Raw genomic sequence first — 19,513 nt, 5'->3', positions numbered from 1 at the left:
GGAAGAAGATAGCGACGATTCAGACGAATCTAGTGATGACTGGGAAGAAGAGAGTGATGATATGGAGGAATTTAGTGAAAGTGACCTTGATGGCTACCAGTAAGTCACTGCCTTTCCTCTTAATTCAAGTTCTGTTGGTTTCTGCATTTTCTTTTTCTTTTATAGTACATTTATTAATAAATTGCCCGCCACATGTTTGACTAAAGTTGTCAATGAGACTCCTAGCGATTTGACAACAAAGAATGGCAAGAAAATGCTTTTGTTGGTGTTTTAAAAGTAGAAGAAATAATGGGATTAAAAGTGAGTAAACAATGGGATTAAAAGTGAGTAAACATCAAAACTGGAAGTTTTTGCTGCCAAATCTCATCTTAAAAAGACATCTATTTCCTTTGCATTTTCTTAGCTAGACACCTTTTTTTTTGTCCCTATTCTATTTTTCCCACCCCAAACATTTAGGAGCTCACAAGCATTGCCTCCTTCATATGTAATATAATTACCTCATTGATTTGTGATATTAATACTTTAATACTCATTTTTATAACCGCTCTTTAATTATGGAAGTGTTTGACATTTGATTATTGTTCTTTGGCTTTTGATGAAATTTTCCAGGCTCATTTCGGATCATGACCAAGGTACCACCCATGATCATTTCACATTTTCATCTTTATAGTAACTAGGCACAAGCAGGCAAGCAAGTATTTAACAAGATTGAGAATGGGATAAGGTGAAGTATGCTTAGATTTGTAAACCCTACTTTACTTGTTATTGTCGTTTTGATGCATTACACCTACAATTTAAGTTTTGCCAAATTTTCCTCATTGTTTTGTCATTTTAGCCTGATTTATTACATCTCATAGTAAATTGATAATATACCTTTATAGACATCCAAGTATATACATTTGGTTCCAATTTTTTTGCATGTCAACAAAGGGATGTCCTATGAAACTGTTTAGGTTCTATAAATGTTGTGGCAGATGTGCTAGTCAAAGATACTTTTAGCGCGAGTGGAATTCTAGATTCGTTTGAAAACTCTATAGCCAAAATGATTCTAAGAGAATTTTACAAATTCATGTTTGTGTTGCTGACAAGCTCATAAGGTCTCATTTTAAATCTGGGGCTTATTTGGTTTAAAAGGATAATGGCTGTTGCATAGCAAAAATTGTAGAAACCATGCCGGCAGGTAGTTTTTTGATCTCACTAGCACAACCATAAGTGAAGACCTTGAGCATTGGAGCCATTATGTAGGCTACACTCACCTTCTAAAATTATTGTCGTTCTTTGGAGGATTTTATTGAATTTTCTTCTTGTGAGGGCAGAATTGAAAAGACTTGTGAGGACTTTTCTCCTGTGTCAAAGATACAGAAACCTTAGACCTTTTTTTTTCCCTTAAAGTACTTCTTGTTGTCTTTTGTCTGTATCTTATGGTCTATGTGGACTTATAGGAACAAGGCAACCGTAAAGAAAAAGCCTTTCTCTACCACTAATGTGGCCATGTATTTTAAAAGTTTGTTTGATTTCAATGTGTAGGGTAACTAACAGTTCAAAAAACAAACAAAAGCCTAAACAGCCAGGATAAGCAAATCCAGACCATTAGAGAGGGTTCAACTGCAACCAATCATATTGGAGGAGAGCTGCAAGGGTAGGGGATGGAGTCAAGTGAATGATTAGTGACCTGAGATTTTTTCATTGGAAGGAATTTTGTGATGTGACCCAGAAGGTTAATCAACTTTTTTCTCTCTATCACCAGTAAGTCACCATCCTTCTTCTTAATGTGAGTTTTTATGGTTGATGCATCATCGCTTTCCCTTACCTTTGGCATATACTTGTACCTTTTTGGGTTGATTTTAACTTCAAAATAGTTTCTTGCCAGCTGTACCTTAGTTAATTATTGGCACTTATTCAAACTCCCATTTGGTTTGTTTCCTTAAACAAAAAACACAAAGCAATACTCCTAGCTAATTTAATATGCATATAAACAACATAGTCTTATGAAATAAACAATGATTAGGGTCATCTTGGTTTAGTGATTGCGTTACTTGTTTGTGCTGGTTGCCCCCTTGATGTTGGATTATTGGACTATTTCATGAGGTATAACTGTCACATGGCCAAGAGACATAAAGATAAGTGCAGTCCATTGTATGCCTTTTACTCTCTCGTCATTGCTTTAAAAATTTTTGAGCGGCAAAAACAATATATGCATGCCACTGCAAACATTACGATTGAAATTAATTTTGTCTCGTTACATAATATATATGTGAAGTCATGCATAGATTGCAATCAAAATGATTAGTCTAGCTAGGGGTAGCATCTAGCTTCCTCCCTAGTTGAAAGTTCTCTAAAGTTGTGTACTAACCTTCAACCAAAGAAAATGCTTTTTTTTTCTTTTTTTTTTTCTTTTTTTTTTCTGTTTAAGAGAATAGCTGAGGTTTCTGTTCTAGTTCTTGTTCCTTTTATTTTTGTTTTGCTCTGAAAATTCTTATTATTTAAAGTATGACGACAGTTATATAACTTTTCCACACTCCACTTGCTATATAGCTAAGAGAATCAGGATTCCAATTCTAAAATGTACAAACTTTAAAATCAAATGCAGTTATAAAATTTAGTTATAAAATTTAAAATCTTCAGCAATGAGGAACTTGATAATAAGTTTTATGAGGAATTAATTTGGATATTAAAATTTCTGTAAAGAACAAATCATTAAAACAAGTTCTTGATACATCCAAATATCAACATTATTGACAATTGATCGCATCAGAATCTTCCTCCCTTGTTGAAGGTTTTTTAGGGTTGTTTACTAACCTGAAACCAAAGCAGATGCTTTTTTTTTTTTTTTTTTTTTTCTGATTAAGAGAATAATTGATTTTTCTATTCTTTTCTTTTTATTTTTTACTTTTGCTTTTCTCTGAATTTTTTATTATTTAAAAGTAGGACAACAATCATAAAGTTACTAAAATGATTTGTATTAGCATGTTTGAGGACATTGGTATTGCAATTCTCATCATGCAACAAACTTTAGAATCAAATCATGGTTAGTGATTGTTCAATATTTTCAACCATGAGGAGCATGATCATAACTTACCTTAATGGGGAATTAATTTTGATATGAAAATTTATTCAATGACCAAATCATTATCATGTTCTCAATATATCCAAATATTGTAATGTTGTTGACAATTGATCAGCATTAATATTCTTGTTGAACTGCTTAAACTATCAGTGTTGGGAACCTAAGCTTGTACCTATCTGTTAATAGATTTGCCATCACCAACTAATTGAGAAGCTCTCACAGGAGACAATCTTCAAAGTTAAAAGCATTTAGTCCAATTTTATGTGTCACCAAAACAATGTTTTGAATGACTGCGTATTACTCAATTGTTAGACCTGTCTTGTCAGATCTGTGATTTAACATAAGAGAAGTGCGTTTGAATCTATTATTAAATGGCCTTAGCCATCTGATGCCTTTAATACAATGTTGGGAAATCATCAAAGACTTCATCTTCCCATGTAATGCTTGTGAAGAAGAATTGGTGAGACTTTTATGATATTTGAATTTCATTTTTAAGGTGTCATATCTTTCTTTCTTTGATTTCTTATTTAGATATTTCTTTCTCTCATTCGTTCTTTCTTCTCCTTCCTCTTTTACTTTAGAGATTTAGGAGTTTAATAGGTGCCCTATGACATCTTTTTTCTATGGTGCTTTCTTACATATATAATTTAGTAGACAGGTACAGCCACATGTAAGTGCCCTGTTACTTTCTAATAGTAATAGTTTAAAATTCATTTCATACGTAGTACTGCTCTTTAATTGTTTAAGCTTTTACCAAATGAATTTTGTGCTATTTCCTCTTGATGTTCTTGAAGTTTTCTAACTTTTATACATTTAACTCTGAATAAAATTATTGATTGAAATTTGTACTTACCCATTTCAGATCATGACCAGGGCAAAGCTGTTCATGCTCATTTCACAGGATAAAACAAACCAGAAGACTTATCTCCATAGGTAACCTGAGCGTACAACAAACTTCGCCATAAATTACTAACCTAATTCTCTGGTGCATAGTCAATCAGGCAAGCAACTGTGCAGAAAAGGTTGAAAATAGAGAAGGTATCCAGCTTTGATTGGTAAGCCCTGCTCTAGATGTATTGTTGTTTTGATGCCTTACATCCACAATATAAGTTGTCATATTTTTCGGCTTGGTTTTGTCTTTTTATTCTGATGTATTGTATTTTGTAGTGGAAAGATCCTATAGTTTTATTTTGATGTGTTTTGTCCAGAATTTAAGTTTAGTCATGTATGTGTGTGTCATTGTTTTTCAATAATACAAAAAATATTATTTTGCTAGGTTATAAAAACCATACTTTAGGAATCCCTCAATTAAGTCAAAATATGCTACTACTATTAATAGGTATTTAAACTTATCTTTACACTTTGGCTTGAAAACAGGACCTGATTAGAGAGCCGTACTCTCCAGAAGTGGCTGCTCAAATTTTAGCTATCCCTATCTCAAGCTGTGGAGTTACTGATAAGCTGCTATGGTCTCATACAACACAACTTTGTGAGTGAAACCAAGTGTCTTATGCAATGAGGAAGACAACTTGGATCGTTTGTTCCTGAAGCACAGTCTTGCTTGGGCTGTATAACCTCAACATAGTGATGTTTGAGGGTGCAAAAAAGTGTACTTATCATGCTAATGCTCAATAAAGCTTTGTTTTGTAGGTATGCACAAGCCTATGATGCACAACATGTTGATTAGCGTAACTACTGGAGAGTCCCAAGGCAAGTGTGTCCAGTCGTGGAGGGATGGCAAGTGTTGCTGACAATTGAGGGGTACTGGCAGAACAGATGCAAATGGGGTTGTTTTGCCTATGTAGCTAAATAATGGGCTGGCAGATAATTTTTCAGGCTGTTCCAGTAATGGCGTATGCAAACGAGTGGAAGCTTACTTTTTGAGAGGCATATTTTCCAGGCTTGTTTTGGTTAGTGGAAGATTGGAGAACTTGTGGAAAAGAAGAAGGTTCCTTGGCAACTTGCTGTGCTGACTGAAGAACACAAGTGCAAGGAAGTTGGAGAACACCAGTGGTGTACATTTGCTATGCACGGGAGTCACTAATGAGGCTAGAGCCCAGGTTACTCTTGCTTCCAACTCTTTTATGAACATTTTTTGGGCTTGTAACTCTATTACTAGAGGGTTAAATTTAGCAGTCTGGATAATATATAGCCAATTTGTTTCAAAAGTGGGACTTTAGAGTTACTTTCAGCAAAACTGTTCATGTTTAGTAGATATTCATCACATGTTAATAGATAGTCAAAATTGCCAATGAGCTGGGTAGCTCAAATGGTATTTTCTTCCCTCCAAATTATAAACCAACAACTAATCACAAGGCTCAAAGGTAATTTAGGCACCTGACACAACTTTTTTTTTTTTTTTTAAGTTTCATTAAATTGTAAGGTTTTGTTGAATCTTTTTTTTTGTGTGGTTATTTTAGAGGTAAAAATCCATCCGATTAAACAAGCTACTAAAACCTATTGAAACCCCTATCTTCACCGAAGTCCCAGTCCTTGAGAAATTGGTTCTTGAAGATTGTTTAAATTTATCCAGGTTGCACCTATCAATTAGAGTTCATAACAACCTAACTCTTCTTAATCTGAAAGGCTGTAAAATTTTAAAAACTCTTCCAAACAAGTTTGAAATGAAGTCTCTTGAAACTCTTATTCTTTTTGGATGCTCAAAAATTTAAATAAAAAAACTTCCAGAATTTGGGAAAATTTTGCTATGTGTATTGAAAGTTTACTTGGATGGAATTGCTATTACAAAACTACCCACATCAATTGGGCATTGGACTGGCCTTGCTTTATTGAATGTAAGAGATTGCAACAGTCTTACATGTCTACCGAGCATACTCTTTAATTTAAAGTTGCTTAAAGACGTAAATATTTCTGGATGCTCAAAACTTTGTTTGATTTTATTTTAAATTCTAAAAAGTATTTGTGAGCTACAGCTTAGCTTTGCTATTAGCACTTATTCCAACAACAGCATCATTGAAGATTGTTGAACTTCTTGTCTATTTTTAGTCAACTTTTTCTCTATATTACCTATAAGTCATTGCTTTTTCTTCTCAATCAAAGCTTTTCGTTGGTTGCTCTGCATTATCTTTTTTTTCCCTTCCTTTGGACACATTTACTTAACTAATATTAACTTAAAAATATAATATTACTATCTGTGTTTTAGCTTCATTTTTATCACTTATTCCTACTCTCATCTGGTTTGTTTCCTTGATCAAATAACACAAATTTGTGCACCTAGCTAATTAATGCATATTATTAAATCTTATGGATTGGTAACATTGATAAAAAAAATCACCCCCATTCTTGAAGGTACTCATTTAAACCACACACAAAAAAAAAAAACATAGTTTTATAAAATAAACAATGATTAGAGTAATTTTGGTTCACTGATTGTGTTAGTTGTTTGGGTTGGTTGCCCCCTTGATGTAGGATTATTGGACTTGTTCATGAGGAGAAACTATCACATGGCCAAGAGACAAGAAGGCAAGTGCAGTCCATTTTATGCTTCTGATTTTTGGTAGCCGTAATAGATTGCAAGGTAAAATCTGCACTCTTGTTGCCTATATAGTTCATTGTTTTAAAAAATTTCGAAGTGCAAAAACAATATATGCATGCCATTGCAAACATTATAATCTGAGTTAATCATTATGTCATTTCTTATCATATATGTGAGCTCATGTATAGATCGAAATTAGAATGATTCTAGCTAGATGTAGCATCTAGCTTTCTCATTGAAGGTTTTCTAAAGCTGTGTACCCACCTTTAACCAAAAAAGTTCTTTTTTCCTCTTTAAGAGAATGACTGATTTTTCTATTCTTGTTTTGATTTGATATTTTTTTTATTTTAATGTATTAAAGATGTTATAAAAATGATTTGTATTAGCATGTTTGAGGACATTGGTAATGTAACTCTCATATGTTTAAAATTTCAAACATTCAGAGTTTGATCATAACTTACTTTTTATGAGGAATTAATGTAGATATGCAAAATTTCCTCATTGACCAAATCATTCATCCGAGTTCTTGATATAACCAAGTATCATCAACATTGTTCATAATTGAGTGATCTGCATCAGCATTAAGTTATGTTTTGGTAATTTTCTTAAGCTGTCATCATTGGAACCTAAGCTTGTGCCTATATGTAAATAGATGTGTAATAACTAACTTAATATAAATCTCTCAGAGGAGACCATCTTCAAAGCTAAAAGCAATTAATTTGATTTATCTTCACCAAAAAGATGTTATGAATGACTATAAATTGTTCAATTGTTAGACACGCTGTGATTGATCAGTGATTTACCATAATTGAATATTGAATTGTAAGCAGTACTAAATGGCCTTAAGCCATGTGCTACTTTTATTCTGCAATGTAAGGAAATCATCATTCTTGTCATTGTACCATGTAATGCTTGTGTAGAAGCATTGGTGAGACCTTAATAATAATTCAATCCCATTTAAAAGTAACGACTTTTTCCTCTGCTTTTTGTTACTAGGAGATAGATATATATATATATATATATATATATATATATATATATATATATATATGATCCCGTTCGAGTTTAAAAGAAAATAAGTGATATGACATGAATTTAACTGTTTAAAACTCTTTTTAATATGAAACAGCTTTTAATTTTGTAACTTTTTAGCACAAGACTTCTGTGCTTTTGCCTCTTGATGTACTTGAAATTTTTTCTCACTTTCTTTCCATGGGTTTTGTTATTTTAGCAGAATGTATTATATTTTATACTGGAAAAAGATGCTAAACTTTGATAATCAATGTCATTAATTTTTGAGAATTTTATATTTTTTTTAGAGAAGTCAAAAAAATCTACATCTGTTAATTGGTATTCAAAGTTATCTTTACACTTTGACTTGGAAACGGGACCTGGTTAGGGAGCAATACTCTCCTGAAGTAGTGAAGTGACTGCTCAAATTTTAGCCACCCCTATCTCAAGGTAAGGAGCTACTAATAAGCAAATATGGCCTCGATGTAACTCGTGGTCGATATCAAAATTAAGCTACCATTGAAAGTAAGGGGAACTCAGGTAATGGATTCTCATTGGAGGGTCACAGCTCTTACTTGGAGACATCTGTGGGAATTGAAGCTTCCTTTGAAGTTAATAATTGTTATGTGGAAGTTTGGCATGAGGACTTACTTATTAAAACAGAATAGTGAAATGAAACATAGTGAGTGATAATAATTGTGTGAGGAAGAGGAAAACTTGGTTAATTTATTTCGGAAGTGCAATCTTGCTTGATGCTTGGGCTGTATTGTTTGGATAGATTTGATCCTTAGAACTGAGTTCATTTCTCCTTGCTCTTTGAAGCAGTGGTTGGCTCAGTGGATGGAGGATCCAAATTTTCAAAAACAGGAATATATTATGTTCTCTAGATTGATGTTTAAGGGTGCAAAATAGCTTCTAAAGAAGTGCTAATGCTTTGTTTTGCAGGTCTGCACAAGTCTCTAATGCACAACAAGCGGATCAGAGTAACTGTAGGAAAGTACCAAGGCGAGTGTGGCAAGTTGTGGAGGGTTGTAGGTGCTGCTGACAATTTAGGGACACTAGCAAAGATAGTGTGAACGGGGTGGTTTTGGCTTTGTAGCCAAATCAAGTGCTGGCAGGCTGTTGCAGTTCTTCCATAAGCAACCAAATGGCATGCAGCTAGATGTCCCCCTGTTCGGAAAGCATTAACTAAGGCTACACAGCTTTGTTTTTGTAGACTTGTTTCCATAATTTCTAAGAGTAGATGACCTCTTTTGGAGAAGAAGGTTTCCTCTGCAACTTGCTGTGCTGATTGAAGACCACAAAGTGCATGGAAGTTGGAGAACGGTAGTGGTTGTATATTTGTAGTTACTACAGATGTTGGGGCCTTGCTTCAAATTCTTTTGAACATTTTTGGAATCTACTACCAGCCAACGCTTCAGACATTATTGTATACGCAAAAAGAAAAGAGAAGACGAAAAGAAAGAAGTTAAATTAACACCTTTTCTGGACTAATTTAAGCTATGGCATGCAACTACATGCAATCATTAACATTGTAAGACATCATATAAGAGATTCATGTCCCCGCGTGAAAATCATATTCAACTCTCCTTTCAGATTCAAATAAGAGCAATTGAATTAGCTATCTAATGGCTCTGACCGATTAACATGCTTTTTTTTTATTGTGCCCTACAAATGGATTGTTCTGTTAAACTTCTATCAAATACAGAAATTGAAATTTCTCTTCCTTTGTAAAGGTTGTTATATACATCGATTGTTTTTACTTTTCCCCACGATAATGCAAAATATTTCATGCGTGTCTTTTGGGTCACACTAAATATTTTTTTAACAGAAAATGTTGGCTCCAGCCAAAGTCGCATTAAATAATTTTTTAACATAAAAACTTGGCTCAAATTGGCTAGAGGGTAAGGATAAGAAGATAAATGAAGTTTTGAATGACATACTTTTTGTTTGTTAATGGAAGGTTTAAATTTGCTTAATTGATTTCCAATATAAAAGGATCTAGAGCAAAATCATCTAGTCTTTTCAAGCAAAAAAAATGGTTAATTTTTGCTATGCTGCAAAACATGAGCATTTGGTTTCATCCAAGGTTAGGCAAAACATATTAAGAAATCTCATTAGTACTTGCCTTTTTTTTTTTCTTTTTTTTTTCAATAAAAATCATCAGTGAACTTATTGAAACCCTCATATAGCTTATGATGCAAGTCCATTTGCAAAGTCAAAAAAATTTATGAAAGGGTTCCCACTGAATTTTTAGATTACATTTTCAATCTTCAGTTATTATAAATTCTCCAAAAAAGAAATCTTTTAAATATTAAAAATAATTTGAAACAATTACATTTAAAATCAAGAATAAGTCTACAACTAACTTCTAAATCCCCCCCCTCCCCCCTCCCCTCGGCCCTCCTTCCTTTTCCCTTTTTTTTTAATCTCTTTTTCAACGAACGCGGCGAGCTTTCTCTTCTTGTCCTATCCCTAACAATTTTTGGGCATTTGCTATACCTTCTAGATCTGCAATACCACAAATCACATTTACTACATTACACATCGAAAATCAGCTATTCAGTAACAATCATCAATGCATTAATGGAAGGGAAACATGTCAAAGGTTTGATCGCACGACACAACATTTTTTTTTTTTTTTGACTTTCAAAGAACTTGAGTGCAATCATGAGACCAAGATTAGCATTTTTTTTTTTAAATTTATAATAAGCATGAGACAAAGTTAGCTATTGTTTGAAAAGATCAAACCAAAATATAGAATCAAGAGAAATGTCTACCAATTCTAAGTTTAAAATTTTTGCAATTTAAATTAATCTATTGGACATTGAATATCTCTCTAAACCAGTTGTATTCCCTGAATTTATTTCTTAGTCCTTCTAAAAGATGTAGGAATCAAGCCCATTGTAACTTCCAGTAAAGTTATAGACTTGATAGCCCCAAATGCATTGAAAAAAGGTTCAGAAGCATACTCATTATGCTGCAGAAATTGCACAACTCTAGGTTCAGTGAAAGAAATGGATTACTAGAAAAAGAGAGAAAAAAGAGCTGCCGGGGGGGGGGGGGGGGGAGCTGAAACAGAAGCTGCAAAGGAAGACTAGGAAAAAGAATCCTCAAAAGTAATTAAGAGTGACATTGTTATCTTGTTCTATAGAATTTGTAATATATCCCACCTTCTCTGCTACCTATAAATGGCACAAAGAAATCAATACTCACCAAAGAACTGAGTGAAAATGTGCGTAAAGAAGTTCAAGTTGTGGGAAACATTGTAGGCCATGGCAGGCGGAAGAGGTTTCACAATGGTGTCAATGCTGAATACTCGTTGAAGAAACTGCATAGACAAAACTCAACAGAAGTACCATATCACAAACTCAATTATGAACGGATTTAGATGCAAAATTATACAAAGGAAGCAGATGGAAGAAGAAAAGAGGAGTTAAGATATTATTGAGTGCCAAACAAACATAGATGTAAACTGTATAATTCCAAGCAGTAATTGATGGATAGGCTATAAAAGTGTCAATCGACAGAAAAACAGAATATGACAAAAAAGACTATTAATTAATTGATATGCATCCTACAGAAATGCCCTTGCCCATTATAACAATGTGGATATTGATGGTGTTCACACACACACATAAAAATCCTCAAATCAATTTCAGTGATCTACATCATAGAAGGCATAAATACATAACCTTGCTTCATAAATTGAGCCTTCAACCAGATTAAGAATCAACTATATGAAGCCTCAATAATAAGCTATGAAGCACGGGTGTGTTTCAAGATTCAGGGGCGGGTGCGGGACTCGGCAATTTTTAAAAAAGTAGGGTACGGGTGCGGCGATTAAAAAATTATTAAAAATATTTTTATTTATATTTTTAATATATTGCTAAACATACTTTTTTCACATTATATAAACATATACCAAATTTAAGAGTAATAATAAATAATAACTAGAATACAACTCCATCACAGATTCACAACACAATCACAAATCTGAGTAATAATAACTATTAACTAAATAAAAAATTAAATCCCAGTGTCACAAGACTCACAAAAAATAAAATAAAAAAAATAAAAAAATCAGCTCATCACAGATTCACAACACAATCACAAATCACAATGAATAATAATAACTATTAACTAAATAAAAAATCATCTATTAACAATTAACTAAGAGTGTGAGTGGGAGAGCTATGATACCTGATAGTGAGGGGAGACAGAGAGCAAAGGAGACGAAGTGGAGCGCTGAAAAATGAGACTAGCACAGCTGAAGAGTGAAGACAGAGAATGAGAGAGAGCCTAGCTGAAGAGTGAAGGCAAAGAGTGGGAGAGAGGCGCAAGAAAAATGAAGATTGAAGAGGCAGAGGGCTGGGTCGGCTGAGAGCAGAAGCAGACTGAGTGAAAAATTGAAAATTGAAGAGAAATGAGAGTTTTGGCTGAGAGCTATAGGGTTTTTTTTTTTTTTTTTCCAAACACACTGTTTGCACCTTTTTTTTTTTGGCCAAGTAAAACGGTGCGTTGCGCACCTGTTTTTTTTTTTTTTTGAATTTCAGCCATATCGGCCAATTTCGCCAGTATCGGCCGGTATCGGTGTTGTGCCCGATATGAACCGATTTTGGCCGAATCGGCACATATCACACTGAAAAAATTATTTTTTTAATGCCCGACGCGGCACGGACGCGCAGGAAGCGGCGTCGCCTGCGCGTCCCCACGTCGGGCCGCGTCGGACTCAGGTGCAGCGGCCCAAACGCCGCACCCATACTTCCTAGATAATAAGAGGCTTCAACCTCATGTTAATTACATTACCACTTATAACAAAAGCTTAAACTATTAAGAAATAGTAGATTTAATCATATGACCATTATTACAACACTTTCTCTCACGTGTGGGTCTATACTCCTCTTTAATAAGTAGAGCCCGACAGATTTGATTTTGAACTTTTTCTAATTGAGAGGGTGGAACAAAGATAGGGTTCGAACTCAAGACCACCTACTTTGATACTATAATAAACTATCAGATGTCCCAAAAGCTTAAATTGTTAGAAAATAGTGAGCTTAACTATTTAACCATTATTCCAACTGTTTGAAATAAAATGACATGCCATTGTCTATCAACTTGAAACTCTATATAGGGTAAAAGTTCTCATCCGCTAAAAGAATAAATTTCTTCTTTCTTTCCTTCTGTTTTCAGTTTTCTCTGCTGAGTAGAAGTTATCAGCCACTACTACAATGCGTTATCCCCAGTTGTATTTCTAATTTGGTTTATTATAGTAATACTGAGGTTTTGAGTAGTTTAACCCAGAGATATCATAGAGTTGCAATACACTGGACAACTAGTAGGAGCTCACATTCCCACTTTATCCTTAAACAAATTAACAATCTCTCATATAACACATAACTCAAATCTATTTAAACACAATTGAGAACAACCAGGAATTCCCCAACACTGCAAAAGGGTACACTACTAATGACAAAGACATGAACTTTAAACAACCAATAGCAAGTAATCAAGAAACTAAGAATTGGGTAACCAAAGATACACAAATTAAACCAAGTAATCCAGAATTTTCTCAACTTGGTAACCAAAGAAACATAATTTAAAGCAAGTAATCAAGAAACTAAGAATTGGGTAACCAAAGAAACACAATTTAAAGCAAGAAACTAAGAATTGGGCAACCAAAGAAACAAAAGTTAAAGCAAGAAATTAAGAATTCTCTCAATTGGGTAAGCAAAAAACCAAAAACCAAGAAACAAAAATGAAAATCAAGAAAGTAGAGACCTGGTAGTTACGTTGAAAGCTGTAGCGAAGCTGGAGATCAATCTCGACGAGCGAATCATCATCGTAATCGTCGTGGTCGTGGCGTTTGGACTTGTCTTTCTTCTTGCGAGGCACGTGCATCACTGACTCGGCTCCAGGCTGCTGCTTTGTGACTTTGAGCTTCGCGTCTTGGAACTCTTCTGCGGCTTCCTCTTCGCCCCTCCATGGCGCCGATGACTCAACTTCTTCTTCCCAATTGCCATTTTTATTCGTCGGAGTTTACACAGAGAGAGAGGTGTAGTGTTGTTTGAATGGGTGATAAAGGTTTGTGTTTGGCTTTGTGGGTTTTTATTTCTTGCATTCTATGTTAGGTTAAAGCCCATTCCTGTTTAGTGTGACCTTTAAATAAGAAGGAATAGTTATAGACTTAAGCTTCGTGTTTGGTTAGGGGCATCTAATTGATGAGGATTTATGTCACAGATGTAACCATTTTCAAAATAGTAGACTTGTTAGGTTTTTATTGATTCTTATATAGGTCCTATAACAATTGTTAAATTTTTTGTACATTTGGAATTATTGTCTTTCATGAATATGATGTTTTGGAACTTTAATGCATGCATATGTAACTATAAGTATACCTTCTTTTGGTTTATAAATCTATAAGTTCCTAAAAAAAATACTAATCTATAAGTTTCCCTAAAAATGTGAGTTAATAACGATTGCTTAGATCAAGGGTCCGTTTGGATGCAGCTGAAAACTGAAAATACTGTAGAGAAATAATTTTTAAATGTGTGAATAGTATCGTGTAACCCATTTTTAATAAAAAAAAATTGCTGAAAAGTGAGGTTTGTGACTCCCGTGAACAGTGCACACCAGAAAAGTCAACAATCACGGCTCCAAAAAAAAAAAGCAAACGTTGGACGTGGGAAGCGCGTTTTGTGCTTTCCAAACACTCCTCAAGTCACCAAATTGGTTTTGGTGTACTAAGATTTTGGAGGAATCTAGATGCACATTAGTATTTAGATTCCTTTGAGCTCTTTGCAATAAAACATGAAAATGTATCTTTTTTTAAGATTACTGTAAATTGCAAGTGTTAATTTAAACCAAACAATTTGTGAATTAGTAAAAGTTGAGCAGAAATTGCTTGTGTAACTCATAATTGATGGTGCAAAAATGGAATATTAAGGCCTGGTTATTGTCACATGTTAGCCCTGTGGTGTGTGTCCAATTCTTGGAGTTCCATGTTGTTGATTAGAAGTGTGCTCATATTTGAGTTTATTTACACTATTATGCACTTCTCTTGGTATCTTTTAGACAAGAGACCTAGCTTGGGCATGGCCTCATCTATATCATACGTGATACATGTGCATCCTATCTTATCTCATGCATGTGAATTTGGTTCAAACCATTCAGTTTTGCTTTGACCCATTTATCTTTCATCCTTTTATAGACTTTTGGCTATTGGGCTTTTTATTGCCATCTGTGAACATTGGTTTTGGCCCATTGATACTTAGCTTATTTTGTGAAGTTAATCAGTTATTTAATTTTATTTTATTTTTTGCCACATCATTGCGTTATTACTTAACACGCCACCAGAGCTTTTGTCTCTTCAACTTTATCTTCTCTAAAATAAATCAGATTTGTAAATTTTAATATGATCTATGACTATAAATCCAGGACAGACAACACGAGTTGTGCAAGTTGATTCAGGCAAATTTCTTGAAAGTTTCAGCATAAACATGGGGTGCATTACAAATGAAATGGCTGAGTTCTTATCCCAAGAAAGGTCCATGAAAACTTGATTTTTCTCAATCCTTGTCTCCTTTGTGATTTTTTTTTTGCCATAATGATGATAGAATGGTAAAAAATTTCCACTATACAATGTTGGGCAACAAACTATGGTGGTTGTTAGTCATTATCGGGGGAAAACATTAATTGATTTGATAATTGTTCAACTGTAGTGCGTATCACTTCCCCCCCCCCCCCCCCCCCTTTTCTATGCTATTGGTGATGTTATTTGCCAAGCTAAGTTGATGATTTAAAAAGGAACCCATGATTTGCGATCATCAAAAGATAATTGTTTTATATATATACATGAAGGATCTTAAACATAATTGTTAAAAATGATTATTCCATCCTTTTCTATTTTGATTACTAACTGATTTTCTATTCTGGAATGTCCCACTTTAAAAGCTTAATAACACAATTTTATAATTTTTCAAACTAGTCCTTTATCATTTGAAAAGTCAATACTAATTTCCATTTGCTTTATTTGAGTTTTAATTGAGACTGGTAGCTTTGTGTTTTTTTTTTTTTTTTGAAAATTAAAACTGAAAATTTTCAGTTTTAGAATTTAATAACTTTTTTTTTTCCAAGATAATATTCCCGTAAAATGTATTTTTTAATTAAAAAGAAATGGGAGAGAAAATATAAATGACCAATGCAAAAAATATTTGAATTTGTATCATAACGCTTCAAGGTAAATATATTTTAAAACAGTTTGATAGCTACATCTTTATTATATGTCTTGTTCGTGTTATAATGAATTTGATGTAAAGTTCACTCAATCCTCCTGCTTCTAGGTTCCCAAATCTAAGGATTCTAGTACTTAGATTTGTAGAGTTTGCAAACTCTGAGAATCTCTCCCCACCCTCCTCACTGCCCTCCCTATCCTCATTTTAGAAATCCACAAGCAAAACCTCTTTTTGTTTGCATGACAGGTTTTTCAAAATGAATAAAGTAGAATTCCTTGAATTTATGATTGCAATTGAGGATAAAGTACAAAAAGTTAATAATTTCACTAATTTTAATCAACAAATTAGATGAAGATGCAAGAGGCACACACCATAAATTAATAATTGTGATTGAAGAAAAAGTTCAAAAAGGTAGTAATGTCACTAATGGAAATCACAAATATTGTGAATAACAGATAGTATTGAACACTAAGTATTACAAAGACTTAATAATTTCTCAACACGTTCTGATTTTTCCCTTTTTCGTTTTATATATTTTGTTTTCTGTGAAATTCAATAAGCAAGAAGGAGAAAAAGAAGAAAATTGCACGGTGAGTTTCAATTCAATGTTCTGAACAGCGTAACCAGTGGTAGAGAATTCACACAGGAGCAAGTACAAAGCAAGCTCACTCTAGTGAACTTACTAAAACCCTACAGGCATAGCTCATGCGGTACAGCAATTCCTTTTGCAAGGTCATTAATTTTTTAAAAACATGTACGTACGAAGGAAATCTACTGAATTTTAAGATTAAATTTTCAATATTTAGAGATATGTTAAACAGTGTAAAATTAGTTACTGACAACATCAAAAACAAATGAGTTAAATCTAAAAATTTCCAATAAGCTCTTCACCTAGATCACTATATATTACACAGAGAAAAATAGTTGGCACGTTCAATGTTTTAATTAAAGAATAATCAGGCTGTTGGGAGAGATCCCTAATTGCTTTTTGTGCTATATGTTGGTGAAGAGCTTTGCACCCATCTGTCATTGTAGTCTCTCATAATTATATTTCTTTTTTTTTTTTTTTTATATAGTTGAACTGTGTCCTCATTTACAGCTCTATCAGTTTATCTCTTTGATTCTCATGCTCATTTTCTATTTTAGGGCAAATTACAAAGTACACTCTTAATGTTTGGGATTACTTGAATTTTACACCCTGAAGAAGATTGCTTAGATTTTACACCCTTAAGTTTAGTTCTGTTAGCAAAACTTCACCATCCCTTAGTTTTAAACTGTTAAGTGATACACTGGCATATTAATGTGTGGTTTTTTTTTTTTTTTTTTGGGTGCCAAATTAGCTTCCAAAAATGGCGTCGTTTCACTTAAAACAAAGACACTACTGGAGGTTCCGAAACAGCATTATTTTAGGAGGCTGATTTAGGGGAAAAAAATACACATCAATGTGCCAATGTGTTATTTAACAACCAAAACTTACAGAAGATGGGGTTTTGCTAGCAGAACTAAACTTTAGGGTGTAAAATACAATTTTTCAAATTTCAAAATGTAAAATCCAAATAACCCTAAATTTTAGGAGTGTACTTTGCAATTTATCCTAATTTTAACAAGCATTTATGTAATATGCAATTATGCACTGAATTTGGCTTTCAAATGAATTAACAAATTGGAATCAGAAGTTGGTTTTAGCAAAAATGGCCAAAACTTAGGTGTGGTTTGTTTTGTTTTTTTGCTTTATCTTTGTTTAAAAAAAAATCAAAATAGTCAAAATGAACTAAATCCATTGTCGATGATCCATAGCCGACTCCAACAATTTTGGACTATTTTAAGTTTTTGTTGTTGTTAATTCATTTTTCCTTGAAGATAAAAAGAAGCCAGCAAGCAACGTGCACACCTACACTAACGGTGGTGGCTATGGATAACGTCGTTACATATTGCTAATTAAGCTCATCCCATGTTCTTCTCCAAAAAAAAAAAAATTCATCTCATGTGCTACGCTTAAAGATGCCAAATAGGGGGAAATAAAATAAATAAATAAATAAAAAGGGTTCAAGACCAAATTGTATTAAAGCTCAACAAAGGTGGTTATAGGTTTTTTAAAAAAAAAAAGTGAATAGAACAAAAGATAGTTGGTCAAAAATCAATATAAATACAACTTTATAGCTGGTCACCAGGAAATTACTCTTTCTCCTCTTTTCGAGAACTTACTCAATATGTTTCATCAAATTTCCACTTGACTACACTTATCCCACAAATAAAATAAAAATAAAAAGTTTTCACTAAAGCAAGCAAAAAGCTAAAGAAAGTAATATAAAGTACATAAACAAAAGTTAAGGGTGAATTTCAAAAAGACCAAATGAGGTTTGGATCAATAGCAAACACATTCCCTACACTTCTAATTTTGTGTTATTCACCCCTAAGAGCATCAGCATTGAATGGGTAAATTCCCAAATTTGTTTACAATTCAGGCTCAAAAGACAACTCCATTAGAAGTTGTAAAATACAACTATTGCAAAAAAAAAAAAAAAAAAAAAATACAATTAAGCTACAATGTGATTCTAAATGTAGAATCGCATTGTAGCTCAATGTTTAAAAAAAAAAAAAAAAAAACTATTTTTTATTCGGTTTATCTTCTCTCTCCTCTCTCTGCAGATCAAAATTTCCATTATCTTTCTCTCTCTTTCTTTCTACTCTCTCTTCTTCCTGCTCTCTCTTCTTCAACAGCATGGAGGCAACGACGTGGAAGCTCAATCAGTTTCTATGGTGGAGGTGTGGAGGTCGTGAGTTTGTTCATGGGTTTCCGGCATGGGTTTGTTCATGGGTTTCCGGCATTTGGGTCGGATTTGGGTGGCGGTTGGGTCGGATTTGGGTTGGCGTTTGGGGGAATTGTTCCGATGGGTTTGATGATGGATTTTGATTTTGGATTTTGATTTGGCTGGATTTTGCTCAATGGAGGTGGGTGGTGTGACTGAGAATGGTGGAGATTGGCGGGTGGCAAGATTGGCGTGGCGAAGATCGGTGGGTGGTGAGATCGGTGGAGCTGTGATGGCTGTGGCATTGTGATCGGCGTGATGGTTTTTTTTTTTTTTTTTTTTTCAGTTTCGCCGATCTGGATTGATATGGATGAATGATGATGGAGGAGTTGGGTTGATTTGGATGATGGAGGAGGAGTCTGGAAGAAGGTGAAAAATAAAGTAATGGAGAATTCTGGAAGGAGGATAAAATTGGGAAAAAACAAAAAAGTAAAAAATATATTTTATTGTGAAGATATATTATTTTAATAAGTAGAATAAAAAAAATAAAAGTTGGGATGTTGAGTGTATTAAAAAATGGTATTGTATAATTAATAAAGTGGTTTTTTATGGTAAAATAGGAAAGAATTGAGATAAATAAATGCTGATGCTCTAAGCTTTCAGTAATGACAAAATTCTTATTTCAGGGATCATGTGCACCGCACATGACCATTTCATCATAAATAAAAATAAATAAATAAATAAATGAAGTTGGCCTTCAGTTTGAGGCCCCCACCATATATGTACAAGTCAACCCTTAAGAAATTACGCTGTGAGACAACTATTCTTATTACCAGCTCATAGTCATGTCCTAAAGAATGTTGTCTAACAAGTTGATGAATGTTAGTGACCTCAAATGCTTGTATATTTTATTATGTCCGGCTAAAACCTTTGTTTAATTTCTATTTCTGGTTCC

General features: G+C 33.6%; 1 protein-coding gene and 2 long non-coding RNA genes across 3 annotated transcripts; 2 read left to right on the top strand and 1 right to left on the bottom strand.

The window, feature by feature from the left end:
• The first annotated feature begins 3 nt into the window (after positions 1–3).
• On the top strand, positions 4–1,609 carry LOC142621292 (uncharacterized). Its single transcript, XR_012841744.1, has 3 exons — positions 4–99; positions 610–724; positions 1,528–1,609. It is a non-coding gene; the product is annotated as an uncharacterized LOC142621292 (long non-coding RNA).
• A 2,872-nt stretch (positions 1,610–4,481) lies between these two features.
• LOC142618703 (uncharacterized) lies at positions 4,482–6,817 on the top strand. The gene is made up of 3 exons (XR_012841332.1): positions 4,482–4,556; positions 4,718–5,127; positions 6,497–6,817. It is a non-coding gene; the product is annotated as an uncharacterized LOC142618703 (long non-coding RNA).
• A 3,044-nt stretch (positions 6,818–9,861) lies between these two features.
• On the bottom strand, positions 9,862–13,654 carry LOC142619535 (uncharacterized). The gene is made up of 3 exons (XM_075792665.1): positions 13,356–13,654; positions 10,791–10,905; positions 9,862–10,085 (listed from the first exon to the last, which is right to left on the bottom strand). Exons 1-3 carry the CDS (start codon positions 13,473–13,475, stop codon positions 10,012–10,014), a joined length of 309 nt encoding a protein of 102 aa, XP_075648780.1. The 5' UTR covers positions 13,476–13,654; the 3' UTR covers positions 9,862–10,011.
• Between the last annotated feature and the right edge of the window lie 5,859 nt (positions 13,655–19,513).

Source organism: Castanea sativa, chromosome 12 (genome assembly GCF_040712315.1).
Source record: "Castanea sativa cultivar Marrone di Chiusa Pesio chromosome 12, ASM4071231v1".
Lineage (NCBI taxonomy): Eukaryota > Viridiplantae > Streptophyta > Magnoliopsida > Fagales > Fagaceae > Castanea > Castanea sativa.
This window is presented reverse-complemented; position numbering and strand designations above follow the sequence as displayed.

What these genes read in the sequence shown, in the direction of transcription:
- LOC142619535 (XM_075792665.1), bottom strand. Translation starts at nt 13,475, where the DNA reads ATGCACGTGCCTCGCAAGAAGAAAGACAAGTCCAAACGCCACGACCAC. An exon ending in GCTTTCAACGTAACTACCAG is followed by an intron (nt 10,906 to 13,355) that starts GTCTCTACTTTC and finishes TTGTCTATGCAG; the next exon opens with TTTCTTCAACGAGTATTCAG. An exon ending in CATTTTCACTCAGTTCTTTG is followed by an intron (nt 10,086 to 10,790) that starts GTGAGTATTGAT and finishes GTGGTATTGCAG; the next exon opens with ATCTAGAAGGTATAGCAAAT.